This window comes from Anolis carolinensis, chromosome 1 (genome assembly GCF_035594765.1).
Source record: "Anolis carolinensis isolate JA03-04 chromosome 1, rAnoCar3.1.pri, whole genome shotgun sequence".
Taxonomy (NCBI): domain Eukaryota; kingdom Metazoa; phylum Chordata; class Lepidosauria; order Squamata; family Dactyloidae; genus Anolis; species Anolis carolinensis.
In genome coordinates this window covers 309,313,753-309,332,582 of record NC_085841.1, presented here as the reverse complement: position 1 = coordinate 309,332,582, position 18,830 = coordinate 309,313,753, and the positions used below count along the sequence as shown (strand labels likewise).

Here is an 18,830-nt window from a genome sequence, read left to right as displayed (position 1 = left end):
TTTTCACACTTGGGGTCCATTGGGTGCTCTCTGGTTTTGTATTTGATGTTCTAAGGATGACTAATTTGATGTATGTAAAGATCTTAGAACAGTCCCTGTATAAATAAAGACTGTGCTGCCTTAAGCACACTGACTGAAAAACACCGTCTGATTCAAGGAAATCAATTCCCATGTATTGTAAATAGGAGGACAGGGAAACCAGCTGCCCTTGAACAATGGCAAGGGTTTCTAAAATTATTACAGCTTTTAAAAAAGGATTTGGAAAATATAAACATGAACTGAGCAAGGAAAACAATGCAAATACATTAAAATATAAATAAAATTTAAAAAGCAATTAAACAATTTATGACATTAAAGCCATTAACATTAAAATTAAAAATGTATTAAAACTTTATACTCATGTTAAAATCCTAATCTTACCATCTTTAAAAGGCCAACCCTATAAATGCCTGATGGTAGTGGAACGCTTTTAATTTCGTTTCCCCGAAATTAAGACACACTCATAAAATAAGCTGTAGCAGCATTTCTAAGCATTTGCGCAATATAAGCCATACCCCGAAAATAAGACATAGTAGTAGGTATGGCTGTGCAGCATACAAGGCTGGCTCCCCATTTCAAATCCTGGTCATTCTGTGTGCGCTGAAAGCTGAGGCATAGAGGGAGACATAGAAGGTGAAAGTCTCCCCAGTGAAATGAGGAGCAGGATGCTCAGCTTTAGCTATTGTGTGTCCTCAGGGGGAAGAAGTAAAGCTGTGGCTCCCATTTTACTCAGCACTGTGGGTCTCTCTCCCCTAGCACCAACTAGCAACAGTCTGTGGGTCTCTCTCGCCTCTCACAAACACCAGGGGATCGGGGAAAAGCTTCAGCAAGAAGTCTGCTACTGAGCCCAGAGAGATCATCCCATAAATACATATTGTTGTACTATACTTAATAACAATAAGACATCCCCTGAAAATAAGCCATAGTGTGTCTTCTTGAGGAAAAATAAATACAAGACAGTGTCTTATTTTCAGGGAAACATGGTACTTGCTGATGAAAGGTGAGCAGGGAAAAAACCCTTTAAAAGGATGCTGTATTGTTTTAAATTTCAGTTAGTTACCTTGAGTTCTAGGAAGGGTTTGGGCCTAATTTGTTCCAAGACCACATTATTTGTCCTTTTAGCAGCCCATGGTATCCACAGAATTTTCCTCCAGCATCACATCTCAAATGAGTTTATTTTCTTCCTATAATTTTTTATTGCCCAGCTTACATAAATTGTATGTAGAAATTGAAAACACAAAGGCATGGATTATCCTAACTTTAGTATCATTCAATGTACTTTTCTGATTTGGCTACTTCCTTCAAAGCTGCACTTCCAAGTCCTACCCTTCTTCCGATTTCTTGATGCAGTTTCCATTGCTTGAGCCAAGATATGAAAAATTTTGAACTATTTCAATATCTTCGTCATTATTTTTTCCCCTAAAGATTCAACCGTCAACCTACCTATGTACCTTCTTCTTGAATTTCTTTAGTAATTGCTAGTTTCTGCTATCTTCTAATTTTTGCTATTTTTGAATGTTTGCTAATTTAATTTACACTTGCTTTATTTGGCAGAAATGAGAGAAAACAGCATTTTAAAACAAGAAGAAGCAGGATGGAGGATAAGAATAATGAACTCCAGGCTGCAAGCATGGAGATAAATCCAGTGCTACTCAGGAGTGTTTCATTGTTTGGATTTGGTGTTTGCAACTATAAATTACTATAGGCATCAACTATTAAGGTGCTACATAGGGAGTTTACACCTTCAGTACTTATCAAGTCCCAGAAGATGAATGGCTTTCCCAGAGTACTAAAAAAAATCGATGAGCCAAGGAATCTGCTTTAATTATTAGGAGCACCATCTGTTCAACATGTCTCACAGATGTTGGCCCATATCCACTGTAGGTAATGGAGTAAGCAGCAGAACTTGGGAAGAATGCATATTTTATGAAAAACAGAGCCAGTAGGATGACAACTGAACTTATGCTTACAACTGCATGTGCATAACTCCCCAAGGAGCATGTGTGTAAAGAGGCAGACTGTGTAGAATTCATCAGCAATTGTTTTCCATGCTTGTTGTAGTATTGGTTGCTGAAATTTTCCATATAAAAAATTAGTAATAAATAACTCAGGGGGGGGGGAGTGAATTTTCAGAACTTCAAATGTATTGGAAGTCCTTTATTACTGTATAGGAGTCATTCTGAAACTTGGATCTCTAGAGCAGTGGTTCTCAACCTGTGAGTCCCTAGGTGTTTTGGCCTACAATTCCCAGAAATCCCATCCAGTTTACCAGCTGTTAGGATTTCTGCAAGTTGAAGGCCAAAACATCTGGGGACCCACAGGTTGAGTACCACTGCTCTAGAGGGTGTTGAAACTGTTGCAATGAGGTCATTTAGTTCTTGATTCCCTACTAGACATGAAGTGCTGCATTAGCTAAATTTCACATGAGACAAAAATATCTGGTACAGGAATGAGGAAGTCTAAGTAACCCAAAGACTCCAGATCCCATCTGATCTAGAAAGCTAAACAGGATCAAGGCTAGTTGGGACTTGAATGAGGAATCACACAAGAATATGAGTTCAGAGGAAGGAAACGGCAAACCACCTCAGGGTATTCCTTGTGTAAGATTGTCTAGCTAAGCTTATCTACTATCATTTCAGTCAGACCCAGTAAACTAAAGGTTTAAGGAGATGATTCTTGGACCATTTCAGAAGACAGTCTGGGAAGGTGATTGATAAAATTGTTGACAACAAAAGTAGCTATGTTTGCATCAAGTATGATTTGCAGGGATTTTCTGAGGACAAAATCAATTGTTCTAAAGAAAGAATATTAAATCAGCCTTGTTTTAGATTTGTACCTATTGTTTGCTTCCAAGCATTATAGTGTTTGCTGGCTTAAAAAATATTGACCATCCAATTTTTAAAACCTACTGATCTACATGTCAGAGTGGGAGGAAAATCACTTGCTTTACCTAGATATTCACTTTTGTTTTTAGCTGACTGCTCAAAGGAATACTAGAAAAAAAAATGTGTTGAAAATAATCTGCCAGATAGGTGTAATGATACTGTCAGAGTTCCTGTCAATCAATGAGATAACCCATCTCTGTCAGGAAGCGCTCATGCTCCAATACACAAATACTCTTACTTGCAAAATGACATGAGAACAATGGTCTGAAGAACTGAAAAAAAAAGACCAAGCAGTCAAACAGCTAATGTCTATAAACGGGCGACACCTTCATGAAAAACCTATTTGCTTATGCAGTGTAATGCATACCATGATGGCAAGCCCCATATTCATCTATGTGGAACAAGCTATGATTTTTTTTACCTCTACTCTAGCCAGTGTATCAGAAAAATTGTTCTGTCTTGGGTAACGACACAAGCAGCATTCACTCCTTTCCCTAGTCAAGCAATAGCCCATTCTACAGGCTTTTAGTAAAGTGATAGAACATCAAGTGAACAAGAAATGCACCAAGACAGCTCTCTGCCATATAGAAAGAAGCACATACATCCCTCACCTAATGCCCAGGTTTATCTTACCCAGATGTGGTAATCATGTGACCCTTCAGAAGTCCGACAGGCAATATTCAACCTTCCTCAATATTATTACAGTTGGTTTGGGCTGTTGAGGCTTGGTCTGAAAACAAATTCAACTGAAACCAAGTGGCATCAAAAAACTGTCAGCTTCCCATTAATGTTATTTAATAAGTGCTCATCGGTGGTGAATATTTCATCAAAAAGCAAAATGAATATTAAAGAGTTATTTTAAAGCCACAAATAAATGGGAATGTTCTAAATTATAGAGCAGGAGACATGAAAGCTGACAAAATGGTGTATGTACTAGAATTATGCATTAAAATCACTTTTTAGTTCTTGTGTCTATGGATTCTGATGTGAATGTATGAATTCTGATGGTGAGAGGCTTTCACATGAAGAAAATTCAAAGAACAAAATCAAACAAGAGTATTCTTTCTAGAAGAACCTTTAAAATGAATTTTATTGTCAGTTTTTTACAAGTAGCCTTTCAGAGGCTTCATACAAGAACTCTGTTGCAAAACTCTAATAAATAGTCTGCCCAAAGTCCCAACATGTTTTTTTTAAAAAAAAACTAAAGAGAGAAAAAATAAGTCAAGATACTTAGAGATGTTAGCAATATTTCCCATTTACAAATTACATCAGGCATTATATAGTTCTCCTTCATACAAGTTACTGGAAAAAGAAAACTCTTAAGACATTCTAGCTTTCTGTAAAATCATTCCAGAAATACTTTCAAACCAATCCCCTTTCATGACTAAATATTAGAAACGCATCCCAACTACATTGTCAACACAAATGAAACTTTAGGTCAAAGCAAATCATGTGGATTCATACAGTTATTAAGAATTAAGAGAATGCATGTCAGTGAAGGGGAAGACGACTGGATGGCTGAGGCTAAGGAGATTTTTAATAAAGAAAGATGGCTGAAGCACAGAGAACAAAGGAGGGCTCATGAAATGGATAGACATAAGACAATTACTGTTGGATCTGGGAATGTTTAGGGAAGACTATCGTGGATGCATGCAGCGGAGCTTATGAACTAGGTTCACATCATGCCACTTGAAACAAAGCTTAGGCAAGCTGCAGCACACAGATGTTTCCCCCCAACCCCATATTCAGAGTGTATTCCTGAAGATGTGACATTTCATGGTAAGTTAACTTCCCAGCCCATAGACATGTCATGTAAGCCAGTTTTACTAGAAAATCCACACAAAGAACAAGAGAACAGGTTCTTTCCTTGATTCTATAAAGAAAGGGATGACTTTGTTCATGTTAATATGAGTCATTCAACTGTCTTTTTACCTGGGGCACTTAAAGCAAAGATATTAAAAGTTTACAGTACAGCCCCGTCTGTGGGGAATATATTCCTGAAGCTCACATAGATACGTGAAACCATGGATAATAGCACAGCCTATTATTTTCAACTGCATGAACAACAGAGGTACCAAGAAGAGGGTGTAGCTTGTACAGAAGGCCCTAAGTGAATAATAGATGAAACTGTATACAGTATATCAGTTCTGTGAATTTGGGACTCATACTGTGCTTGTGCAAGTAACTGCCCCTCTAACTTCTTATTGATAAGTAGGGTCCTAAAAGAGAATACCACAATAAAATTGGAATGTCACAGAAGTTGCTAGTATTCAGGCACAGATATCACTGTGTGCATCCTTATAGTATTATGCAATTTATAAGCTGCAGCCTGTATTTGCCACATTGTCGTTAATGGATCCAGCAATTAGTGAGAAGGCAACTAGTAATCGACGGTCCTTTTCAGGCAAAGTACATAGAAGGATGCTTGTGCCATTCTCTTGTGCTGTGTGCATTAGAATTGGGCAGGGAATGGCAGAGCATAGTGTAAACATTCTGCAGGTGGAATTATGTTACATCTCACTGGACTCATTTTATAATTGCTGCAGTTTCCTCCGGACATTTGGAGCCAGCTTGGTGGGAATAACAGAAACATCTGGCTATGTCTCCACAGTTAGACACAGCCTGGTTATGTTATCTGGTGAAATATGCCAAGGCCCTTTGGAGGACTTGGCAGACGATGTGCAGTGGAGCCTTGGTATCCTCAGGGGTTTGGTTCCAGAACACCCCTCCCCGCCATTATATACAATGGCATAGCCAAATGGTATTATTTATATAAAATGGCAAAATCAAGGTTTGGAATTTGAGAGGGAATATTTTCAGGCCATGGATCAGTGGGTAAGGAAGGTCAACTGAGATCATGTTGTGTCTGGTTAAGGGGAAATAACCAAATGCTGATTCTCCCTGGTCTCCAACAGCCAGTGACTGGGCTGGGGAAGGTGGTCTGTAGCAACTAAACAGTGAGCAAGTGGGGCTTTGGTCAATGTGGAGAAAGAGGATACCATCTTCTGCAACAGCTAAAGAAGTCATATGCAGGGACATACTGTCTTTACGCCTGCATAGGTCACTAACAGGATGCCTAGTTCTGTGTAACTAGGGGAAGACAGTGCAAATGTGCCTGAGATATAAGCAATAGCCAGGTGTCAGAAGCCTTTTTTGGCAGGCAGACAAAACCAAAGAGCTTCCTTCTTTAATGAAGTTTAGTGTCGTAGTAGATTTAGAGTTACAGATACATATAGGGACTGGCGCTCTTGGTGTTTAGGAAAGTTCAAATGTAATATGGACTTAAAAAGGAACGGATAAGAGAAAAGTCCCAAACTAGGAAGATGCCATTCTGAAAACTACACTGATTCTCTCAAGAAAGCAACGAAAAGATGTCAATTGAACATACCAAATTAATGCTGTCTGTCCTTTATGTAGCTGGAAGCTCTTTCATCTCCATGTGCAAGTACTATTCCAGAAAGATGTGCAAGAATGGAATAAGATAACTTGCCATATCTGGTTTCTGCTAGCTAGACTGTACACAAACTCATTCAATGAGCAATGGTTCCATACAAAAAATGGGGAGAAAGCACTACAGGTGATGAAGTGCAAATCATTAATGAGGCACCCAAAACATCATCTTGTTCCTGTGAAACAACAGAAAGGAAGCAGCAAAATAAACATCTTTCTAGTCTTCTAGAACTTGTAATATTTGTTAAAGCAGCAAGAATAAAGCAGATTAATCTGAAACCGATACAAAGTCTTGAAGAGAAATAAATAGAGGCAAATGGACAGTTATTCTGGTCCACTCTCCATGTCATTTTGTACAGAAAAGTTAAAGAGAATGTGCAAAAAAATAAAGACATTCACATTTTAGCGGTTAATTTTTTATTTTCTTTAAAATCACTTTTTGCTTATTTTCTACAAAAGGCAGATAATGATTGTTAATCTGGGTGTTTGCAGAGATGCAAAAAACAAAAACAAAAAAAACAAAAAAACAAAACCCCATGTAATCAGAGTATGAAACATGTGAAAGCACTCTGACTAGGCTTTCAAAGGTCATGGTTAGGGTGGTATTAAAGCTTCAGTCCCACTACAGAGATTTTATTTATTTTTGCCAATGTATTTGTTTCATGTGTGCCATTCTCAGTTCATATCAATTGTGTTGAAAACCCATTCAGTAAATTTCTTCAGTTTCTCAGAGGCATTCTGGGATTCTTCTTGCAACCGTAAATTGTCTTCACGCAAATGCTGCACTTCAGCTTGAAGGTTGGCTTTGTCTTCTTTTTCCTGAGAGATAAGAAAAGGGCACATGGATTTTTTTGGTCAAGAACTCTACCATGATTATCAGGTAAGACCTGCATTTATTTCCACCTTGCCTTGGCTTCTTGCCCTCTAATTTATTACGTGCTTGAAATGGTTTGACATTTGTACTCAACACAAGGAAATCCCCATTTTTCTGGATTCTATCCATCTCCCTATGACACAGAAATCCCACTGGTATTGGTTAAAATTGAAAAAAAGAATCAACCCAATGGCAGTATTTCCATGGGCAGCACTTCTCCTTAGTCAATGGGAAACTTATTGGAGGACAATAAGCAAGATCTCCCCTAAGTAGCAAGCAGCCAGGCTTTGAAGTAGTGAGACTATTCATTGCAATTCTACCAGCCCAAAAACCATTCCCTTAGAACGCAAGTACCCAGCCTTTCAAGCAGCAAGCCTATTCCGTTGTATTTCAGCTCATCAAACAAGGATTCCTATAAAAAGAAAAAGGCCAGGCTTTGAGGCTGCAAGGCTATTCACTGCTATTCCACCTGGCCAACAAAGGATTCCCATAAGCCACAGCAACGTGTGGGCGGGCACAGCTAGTAAAGAATAAAAAACAACCACGGTATTCTATGCAAGGAGTTATTATCATATTTGCTTTGAACATACCTTCTCTGATTTCATCCACTGTCTTAAAAGTTTTAGTTTTAGGGTTAAAAACAGCACTGGGTTAACAATGGAAAAAACCCAGAAGAGCATGTTTTGAAATCACGAGAACATTACATATTAGAGCTCATAATGACATTGCTATAACCTGGAATTTAAACAAAAGTGTTTCTTTTGGTACAAATATTTACCTTCTTTAAATCTTCCTGCAGCATTCTCAGCATACTTTCCAGCTGGTTCACTTTAGAAGCAAGAGGAGGCGACTCTTTTCTGTCAGAAGAATGAGATAGCTATCAAGTTAGAAGCTTTTATTACCAATCATTTTCTTTACCACCATATGCAGGAAAGTAATGGGGTTGTTTTCCTTAAAGATAATGCAGTGCATTGAGAAAAGTTATATATCGGACTATAACTTCCAGAATCCCCTAAAAGTTATTTTTCCAAGCTCTAGTAAAATGTAATGTCTGTACATAGGAAGAATAAGAGAGCAAAAGAGCCCTGTTGAGTCAAAGAATGGCCCATTTAAACCAGCATTCCTTTTCCGTGGCAGGCCAAACTGTAATAGCAACACCATTGTTTTCAGAGCTATCAGCAACCATGATGGTTCTGTTTCATTATCATTGCTAAGTGCTCACCATGATTTATTGAGCTTGTTCAAAAACAAACCAACCAAAAACCACCTCCTTGGGCTGGTGGTTGTTACCACATCCTTTGCCGCTAAACTCATGTAGGTTAATTATGCAATGTAGAAGAACACAATCTTTTGTCTGTTCTGAACCCACTGTGCTAAGCAAATTATGGTTGTATTATACCTACACTAAAAATAATGCAAATTGTCCAGCTCCTCTTTTTGCAAGGTGACAACCTGTTTTCACCAGTTCTGTTATGTTCTGAGGGAAATAACAGGAAACAAAACATCTTTATTTTATGTTTGTAAGCTTAACCAGGGCTAAGGCAATTCATATGAATGGGCTATGCTTATATTGGGCCTCAGTGAGTTTTAGATCAGCTGTATACACTTTCAGGAAAACTTGGCATTTGAGGACAACAAATTTGGCATTTTGAATACTTTTTTGGGAAAGTCTGAGTGAGCTATAAGTATATATAAGATCCCCTAAGAGTGGATCCATCTTGAGGACAGAATCACAGAATTCTATGCTCAAGATGGATCCATCCTTAGGGTATCGTAATATACTTGTAGCCCAAACTTTGGAATATTTAAAACACCTAATTTGCTGTGTTCCGTGCTGTAAACAAACAATGACAAGGGTTTTAAAATACAGTAGAGTTTCACTTATCCAAGCCTCGCTTATCCAAGCTTCTGGATTATCCAAGCCATTTTTGTAGTCAATGTTTTCAATACATCATGATATTTTGGTGCTAAATTCGTAAATACAGTAATTACAACATAATATTACTGCGTATTGAACTACTTTTTCTGTCAAATTTGTTGTATAACATGATGTTTTGGTGCTTAATTTGTAAAATCATAATCTAATTTGATGTTTAATAGGCTTTTCCTTAACCCCTCTTTATTATCCAAGATATTCGCTTATCCAAGCTTCTGCCAGCCCGTTTAGCTTGTATAAGTGAAACTCTACTGTATTACCAAAATACTCCAATGGAAAAATATTTCTTTTAATTTTCCAGAATTGAAGGCACCAGGGGAAAAAGTTGAAAATAACTGCCCTTGCTCCTATTTCTTCATATCTAGAATATACACATGATTCGACATTAACAAAGCAATAATTGTTAAAATGATGAATATCAGCTTCTTGAATGTCTGAAATCCGCCTAGGGAAAAAGAACCATCTGAATTATACTTCCCTACACTGTATGTTTTGTGGTTTGTAACAATGTGTGATATCCTACATTTCTATGTTCAACACTTTATTTACCCAGTGTAAGGCTTCATCTGTGCAGAAAGCTGGTCATCGCCATGATCATTATGAGAAGCAACACTGACAGGTCTGTGGTTTTCGTCACCAGTTGTAAAATATGAGGCTCGCTGAACTGGAGAGACAAAAACAAAACTAAACAAACTCAAACAAATGAATGTACATCCCACAAAATAATTAATTTTTCTCTTAAAGCAGGAGAACAAGCCTTTAAAGCAGGAGAACAAGCCTTTCTCTTGCAAGAATAAAAAACAGGAAAACATGAATGGCAAGGGGAACATTTCTAACACTAAACCAAGTAAGTGATGACACCTAAGATTACATGTGAATTGCTCATGTTGCTCCCGGGAGGGCATTCCTGGAATCAAAAGAACTAGTAAAAGACAACAGTATTTTATTGAAACACACACAACCAGTTAGGATTACATGAGCAAAACTTGGGCTCACCAGCAGTTCTCTTTTCTTCTCTGTCACAGCAATGTCAAGAAAACTGGAAACTTATAGTCACACAGGTTCAGCGTTAGGCTGAATTAAAGTTTACTGGAACAGACAACACTGAGCTTCGTAAAGTTGCCTTGTTAAGATTAACCACAATTTAAGATACACACTGTATTACAGTGTTTGAAAATTGAAAACTCAAGTGTAAATTTCCAATCTCCTCGCAAGAAGGATTGAATACAAACTCGAAGCCCACATTGATTCATTTCCAAGGTAACCTAACCTATTGTTAGGTCCCAACATGAACACTGTTGTTGTTTTTGACTAGCAACTGTGCAGAGTTCACAGGACAGTGGCAATATATTTCCTCCTTCTGTTCATCCTCTGAAACCAATTCAATAATATAAAGGGGGAGATGACTATTTTCTACTTAACATGGCTGCAGAAAAATGTTTCAGGTGAGTTTTCAAGACTTTCCTATGTGAATCTTCAATACTGAACAATTTGCCTGTTTCCACTTTATTTTAATTGACATTTTGATGCTTTATTTCAAACTCTGATCAAAGATTCACACTAAGATCCAATTCCTTTTGAAACCTTTTTTCTGCCTCTATGGCAAAAGGCAATGATGCAGGTCTCTTTAAATGCATAAGGATTAACTAAAAAGACTCAGATCCACAGCAAAGCAATGAAGATATGTTACATCTAGTTAATTAAAAAAATAGCAACACAAGAATGTAAATGGACATACAATTGATTTAAAGGAGTGGAAGTAACATGACAGTGGCAGGAATCCAACAATATGGAAGAATTTGGATTTCAGAACTGGCACAATCTATGCAGGGATAAGAACAGGTTATTAAAAGCTCCTTAACGAGGGTTTTTTTTAAAAGGAGGAGCTTCTCCAATAATGCATGGCAAATACCTACCCTCAAAGGCTTTGGCAGCATCTACCAAGTTTGACCAGTCTAAGTCAGAAGCAGAATCGGGTAGGGGCATAAGACCTGGGTCTGGCATGGGCTGCCTCCTCTGCTCTTGCATATCTGTGAGGGAGCTGTCAGAGGCAGAGAACTCTCCTAAGGCAACAAAGAATGCAAAAAACAAAACAAAACATGGAAAATAAATAAATAAACACCAACAATGACATTAAACTGGACAAGCATTCTATATAAATGGCCTGCCCACTTTTGGCTTAATACCGATTTAAGTATGGGAGCTACTCAAACATTAGCAGAATGCTGGCCTAAGGTGTCCCTTTGGTCAATGGGGAGTGGAGCAAGCACACTTCTCCTCCACAAAAGGCAGGATGAACTTGGCAGGCTTCCTGTTCTTCATGAGGAAAAACAACTTAGCTAAAAACATTACCCACTCAAGCTGCAACCAAAGTAGAATAAAACAAGTGGAAACACTGATACAGGTAGAGAAGAGGAGTTCAAGAAGTGTAAGAATATACATTTCTTGAATTTAACCATTTCAATGGCTGCTTTACACATCTATTGACAGAGAAATTAAATTTATTTGGCATGAGCACCATACAGTATGCTATATTTCAGAGGAAGTAACTGGCAGAACTATCTCTGAGCTGCTTTGCCTAAGAAAACCTATGAAATTCATGGGAGGTACCATAAGTCAACAAGTGACTTGAAGGCAGGCACGCACACGCACACACACACATCTATACCATATATTCAACTGTTAACTGGACTTTGAATCAAGAGGAGCTTCCTAAGTCAGCATTCACATAACTTGTATTGATTTAGAAAATCTACTCCAGTTGAGACCAACATTTGGACAGGCCTATATATTTGAGGATAGAAAATGCCTCTAGAGCAGCGGTTCTCAACCTGTGGGTCCCCAGATGTTTTGGCCTTTAACTTCCAGAAATCCTAACAGCGGGTAAATTGGCTGAGATTTCTGGGAGTGGTAGGTCAAAACACCTGGGGATCCACAGGTTGAGAACCATTGATCTAGAGATATTGGGCTTGTTCAGATGAAGTTCCAAAAGTATGCGTACAAGCATAATAACTGAGTGCAGGTTATTATGCTTGTATGCCAACTCCATTCACTGAATATAATTGGATACCATAGTTTTTGAACATGAATAACCTTCTTCTTGAAGCCCAGATCCCTTTAGAAAGCAAGTTTTCTAAGGAGTTAAAGCAGAGCTTTCCAAACATTAAATGTTGGTAACACATTAAATAGATCTAATAAGAATGCTTTGTAATGTTTCTTAAAATGAGTATAGATTCAGATGGAAAAATCTTGAAGACTTATGGAAGCTGCTGGCAATACTGTTATTTGCACTAACAAATTCCTTGGATTTGTCATATCTGTGATCTGGTCAAAAGAAAGAACATTGCTGAACTTAAAACCTGTTAAGTTCTTAATAGATTCTCAAGTATGTGGGGCACAAGCTATGTGGAGTATTATAGGTCAAACCAATCACCTTCAATTATGTATTGCATATAATAAGAGCCAAGCATATGCTAGGGGCACTGGATTAATGTGCTCAGAGTGATTAACCCTGTCAGATTCTGTGACAACTAAAACACAATAGGAGGAAGACCAAAAGAAAAAAACCCCAATGTAATACTGTATTTCATTGCATAATAGTTGCATCTTTCAAGGAAAAAAGGGGGTACAACTATTATGCAGTGGCGACTATTACGTGGTAAAAACGGTGCACAGGTACAGGGCTTCCCTTGGCTGCTAGTCAAGGGAAGCCCCGATGCTCTGAGAAGAGTGGTGCACGGCAGACGAAGCCTCACCCACTGAGTTACGCTATTTATTCACTCACTCAGGCACAGGTGAGTGAATAAAGGGTGTGACTATCGTACAGGGAATAGCAAAAATACAACTGGGCCTCTCCAAAAATGGAGGTGTGTCTTGTATGCAGTAGTGATGAAATATGGCATAGTTTCAATATTAGAATAGAAATTACTAAAAAATGGCAGACAGAATGTGTCCATGTGTACAAGAGTTAGCAAGTTGTTTTCTAAATTTATTTGACCATGCAAGTAACAACAAATAATTGAATTGATTTTCTTCCTGTTCATAGATGGGTTTTGAAAAATATGTGTTTTTCACAGACATTTTGCAGTGGGCATAAAGACTTCAGGAGCTGGACTGGGGATGTCCTCTGGTCTGCTTCTGTGTGACATGGGAAGAGCAGCAAAAATCTGAAAGTTATAGTCTTCCAGGATCCTCTCCTGGAATGTGATATTGGAAGGGTGACACTGAAGGGTGGGCGCAGCTATCCAAGGAACAGTAGGTCTTCTTGGATCTACTCCTGTTTTTCCCTGCTCACTTTGCTGCACAGTGCTGCATAATGGTAGGGGAAAAGTTGAGTACTGGGGAGGTAGAGCATTGTAGGATCCTCTCCTGGCATCCTCCCCACCTCAACCAATACATTGTGTGTGTGAGAGGAAAAAGCCAATCCAGGATCAGAAAACTATAGCTTTGCCATTCATGCTCTGCTATCCAGTTTACAATGATGAAAATGACATTGTGCTTTGTTTTTCCAATAGCTGGCTCATAATGATGGTGTCAACATTGTACTCCAGCTAATTGAACACATCATGTGATGATCCTCCTCCTTACTGGGCTGCTCTGCCTCCACAAGCCTGGGAGGTCAGAAAATGTGTGTCTGGAGTGGAGCAGGCAGCAGTGGCTTTTAAGGATGATATCACATTAGGGTTCTTAAGTGCAGGTCCCATTTTTCCAATCACCCAGTTTGCTTCTGCAGAAATCTGGGAAATGTAGTTTAGGGAAGCTGAGGATCTCTCTGGCTGAGAATTCCAAAGGTTCCACCCTAAACTACATTTTTCAGAATTCTGCAGGAGCCAGACATGTAGCCGGGGGGGAGGGGGGGGGGGAGGGGAGGGGGGGGCTGAGCTCCCCTCCCCGAAATTCTCAGAGTGGTCCGCAAAAAGGCCTTACATTTATTATTTAAACTGTTATGTTTATTGATATCATGATCTGATCACCATGCTCAATATATCCCATATGCATGGGGGTGTTGGGATAACAATACAAAAGGTTTGCTGGGTAGATCCTCCCTCCCCCAACTCAGCCCCCCCCCCCTCATGAAGCAAAATCCCAGCCCCCCCCCCCCCCCCCCGAATCAAAATCCTGGCTACGGGCCTGGCAGGAGCCAACCAGATGATTGGAAAATGGGGACCTGAGCTTTAGAGCTTGAATATGATATTGTACTTAGTCTATTCGATGACTGGAAAAACGAACCAAGAAAGGAGCCTGGGAAGGATTAATCTTATTAAAGTTTTTTCATTACTGAAAGAGCTCATTCCTGCCCCCCCCCCCCCCCCCCGGTTCGATTATTCAGATATTCATTCTATCTTTTCAAAAAAGCAACACAGAGATAAACTTAAAATTATGAAGGAAGCTTGATTACCCTCAGTCCATAGAACAAAACAAGACGGAAGGAAGACAAGAAAAACAATAGAAAAAAATACAATTTATTTACAGTGATATTGGAAACATAATTACCATGTAAAGATTTCATTCCTAATGTGTATGATGGTCTCCTTAATGGTAAGGACTTGGGGAGAGAAGGATATGTGCTGGTGAAAAGGACATCATTTGGAAGGGCTTGGTCCAGAAGAGAAGCTCGTGAAGGGAAGAAGTGATCCCTTTGACTGCTGTAAATACTCTCATCTGACAGAGTCCTGTGCAAGGCACGCCTTGAGGTAGGAGTGCTTGGAAATGGAGACTGAAAGAAGAGAAAAGAAATGTGAGAACATGTACAGTAATAGTTGAGTTATCATACTCAACTAAAATCCACTACAAATCAAATAAAATCCAATAAAAACATATGCATACATGCACACATGTCCATTTACGTTCATACAATCAGGTTATAATCTGTTAAAAAAACGGGAAGGTTTCTATTCCGCAGGGAAAATGTCTGAAGTTTTTATATGGGAAAATAGTTTACTAGCAGAGAAGTCCACCATTCAGAATTGTTCCTGTGCAGACCTTTGATGGTATCATATCCTCAGCAGGTGCTTTGCTTGCTGCTACAGCACATATGAATTCCCCGATTTCCTGTTTTGAGACTGGTAATTCCAGTAACAAAAGCCTGATTACTAGGTGAATCATTCAAATTAATAGCTACCTCACTTTCAAAAGTATTGCTAAATAAGTACACAAAGTATCAGCTGAAGTGCGTGGGATTAAAGCTAGTGAAATAAAGTTCCAAAACTATATTTTGGTCCCTTCCAAGGCTATGAGACTCAACTCTTTCCACTGAGCTTTTTCTTTCTTAACACATTTTTATAACTTTGGTAAGGTATCAGGAAGCCAGTGCATCAAAACCAGTTTTCAATTACAGGTCTATCTACACTGTAGAATTAATGCAGTTTGATCCCACTTTAATTGCCATGGTTAGTTACATTCTTTTTGGCTTGCCTATACTCATTATCATACCAACCCACTTTGCCAGAGGTCATTCTAGGCTGATGGACAATTCCAGTTAAAAGTAGCCTTAAGGCAGTGGTTCTCAATCTGTGGGTCCCCAGATTCATTGGCCTTCAGCTCCCAGAAATCCTAACAGCTGGTAAACTGGCTGGGATTTCTGGGAGTTGTAGGCCAAAACGCCTGGGAACTCGCAGGTTGAGAACCACTGCCTTAAGGCAACCCCCTCCCCTCAAAAAAACCCAACAGATAATACAGTCTACAGTACTTATTTAGCCTTTGACAATTTCCTGATACACACTCAAAAGGTAGAACCTATTTGGATGGTCCCGAATGTTCAACAAAAGAGGACCATTTTTAGTGGTTCCCCATAACAATTGTTCCCTCAGTTAAGGGAACATCTAAGAAACTAATAGATTGACAGAACGATAACTAAACAATCACTTTCTGGGTGATCTAAAATATAGTGGCACATTCTGTGGGACAATAAATTGAGGAACAGAAGATATAATCAATGGCATTACCTACTCTGTTGTTAAAAATGTAAAATATCAATTGGAATTATATCAAGAATTGCCCTGAAGGCATTTCAAACACAGACAGGACATTAACTAAATTTCACACCTTTGTTATTTACCATATTGGCCACAGAAAGTTGATAAGGTAAAAAAAAACACCCTAATTGTCATACAGTACAAAAGCATTTCCCTATGGCTGTCCTGGCATACTACATTTCAGAAAGATTCAGAGCCTCTTCCAATTCATCTCAAAAGAACCCTGAGCTCCCAGATGGACAGTGTATTTTAAACAAATTAAATAATCAATATCTGGCCCCAATTACATCTTAATAACACAGACAAAATGAAATTGCTTTTAGACTGATGCAACTTCAGAATGCAACAACCAATTTCACTGAAACTGAAGTAGCTCTACCCCCTGCCCCCCCCGGCTCTTCCCTTGTAAAAATTTGTTCCAGGGAGCAAACCCCCCCCCCCCAAACCCTTGTTTTTTTTAAAAAAAAGACACAACTGACATTTAGATTTCTTAAGACATAAAATGTCAAATGATGAAGGAAATTCCCCAAATTCCTGGTCCGCAATGTTATTCTGCCACCCAGCAATATTCTAAGATAAAACTGAAAAGGAAAACTGTGATTCTATAGCCTGTCTAATCTGGAAAAGTGGATTAATTGGCTCTTCGTAACAATACAGATAGCTTGGGTGTCCCCTAAACCTTCCTTAGTTTTTCCCTTCTTCTCAAATCAAGAAGGTTAAATTCTTGTCAAATTTATGTTGGAATCAAGCAATTCCATCAATAGGAGTATAGTGTCTAGATTGTGGGAAGTCAGTCTCACTTTATTCTGCTTTGGTGAGACCTCACCTGAAATACTGTGTCTCGTTGTGTTCACCAAAATTCAACAAGGATATTGACAAATTGGAAGGTGTCCAGAGAAGAGCAATCAAAATGATCAAAGATTTGGAAGCCAAGCCCAGGAGAACAGCTTAGGGAGCTGGGGTATGTTTAGCTTAGAGAAAAGAAAGCTGAGTGGGGTAGCCATGTTTAAATATTTGAAAGGATATCACACTGAAGATGGGGTAAGCTTGTTTTCTGCTGTTTTAGAGGCTAGGACATAGAGAGATGGATTCAAATTGCAGGAAAGGAAAATCTACCTAAGCATTAGGAAGAACCTTCTGACATTAAGAGCTGCTCAGCAGAGGAACTTGCTGCCTCGGAATGTGCTTGAGTCTCCTTCTTAAGCAGAGGCTGACTGACCATCTTTTAGAGTAGTAGTAGTAGTAGTAGTAGTAGTAACAACAACAACAACAACAACAACAAGTTTATTCTTGTATCCTGCCTCCATCTCCCCGAAGGGACTCGGGGCGGCTTACATAAGAAAAACAGTCCATAAATGTAAAACACAATATAATAACATAGTTATAAAACATAACATGACAATTATTAAAACCAAAACATCAATTGCCACGTACAGAGGGTGATTAGTGCACAAACTCTGAGTAAAGTCCATGAGTAAAATTGAGATGGGTGGGGAAGGACAAGGATCCGATCACGTTAAAACACTAATACAGTAGAGTCTCACTTATCCAACATAAACGGGCCGGCAGAACGTTGGATAAGCGAATATGTTGGATAATAAGGAGAGATTAAGGAGAAGCCTATTAAACATCAAATTAGGTTATGATTTTTTACAAATTAAGCACCAAAACATGTTATACAACAAATTTGACAGAAAAAAATAGTTCAATATGTAGTAATGCTACGTAGTAATTACTGTATTTATGAATTTAGCACCAAAAAATTACGATATATTGAAAACATTGACTACAAAAATGCGTTGGATAATCCACAACGTTGGATAAGCGAATGTTGGATAAGTGAGACTCTACTGTACCTATAAAATGGGGGCAATAATAAAGTGCAGCAGAGTTTGAAAACCAGATACATGGCTGGTGGCCTCTTCACTCAAAAGTGCACCGAAACATCCATGTTTTTAGACTCCAGTGGAAGGTGGACAACAAAGGAGCCAGTCTAATCTCTCTGGGGAGCGAGTTCCAGAGTTGGGGAGCCACTACCAAGAAGGCCCTCTCTCTCATCTCCACTTATTTAGTACTTAGGTTGTGTGTTCCTGCATAGCAGAGGATTGGCCCTTGTGGTTTCTTCTACCTTTAGGAGTCTAAGCCTGTTTGTATCTGAGGTGGATACTCCTTTGATGAATTCCAAAGGGAATCAAGGGATTCCCTGGAAAGTGAGTATACCTGGTGCCTCTGGCCCTTCCAGGAGACAGCGATGGCATTTGGGTAAGTTATATATGAAGAGATGACATTACTACAAATACTACCATTATATAAAGATTCCTTGTGAAGTGTGAGCTTTATTTGGGCTGCTCAAAAAAAAATGAGTAGCAACATTTTGTGTGTGCGTGTGAATAAGCAAATTTGGAATTTTGGCCTACAGTTTTGTTATCCCACTTAAAAGATACATATTCCAATGCTCCAAGTAGGCGAAAAACAGTCCAATGATACCTCTTATTCTATTTTGCCTCAAGGAATACAAACACAAACAGAGCAATCCTCCTAAATACATTCTTGAAATCCCAGCTTTTGATAATATTACAGATAGCACCTTTGTACTTTCTTTCCATGAATCATCTGCTTGCTTTAATGACCAATTAAATAGAGTCACAAAAGTCAGGCTTAGACTGAGATTC

At 38.8% G+C, this 18,830-nt stretch overlaps 1 protein-coding gene across 5 annotated transcripts in view; it reads right to left on the bottom strand.

The window, feature by feature from the left end:
* Nucleotides 1-3,996: 3,996 nt before the first annotated feature.
* The window catches only part of sipa1l1 (signal induced proliferation associated 1 like 1), a 197,508-nt gene continuing 182,674 nt past the window's right edge, over nucleotides 3,997-18,830 (bottom strand). For 4 of the 5 annotated variants that reach the window (XM_008103800.3, XM_003214519.4, XM_062968088.1 and 1 more), the window contains 5 exons: nucleotides 14,678-14,900; nucleotides 11,101-11,247; nucleotides 9,734-9,848; nucleotides 8,027-8,105; nucleotides 3,997-7,193 (listed from right to left, as the gene is read on the bottom strand). In XM_008103800.3, coding sequence (XP_008102007.2) covers nucleotides 7,050-7,193; nucleotides 8,027-8,105; nucleotides 9,734-9,848; nucleotides 11,101-11,247; nucleotides 14,678-14,900 — 708 coding nt within the window. In that variant the 3' untranslated portion in view covers nucleotides 3,997-7,049. The remainder of the gene's footprint in view (nucleotides 7,194-8,026; nucleotides 8,106-9,733; nucleotides 9,849-11,100; nucleotides 11,248-14,677; nucleotides 14,901-18,830) is intronic. The other variant, XM_016991867.2, reaches the window with a different exon arrangement.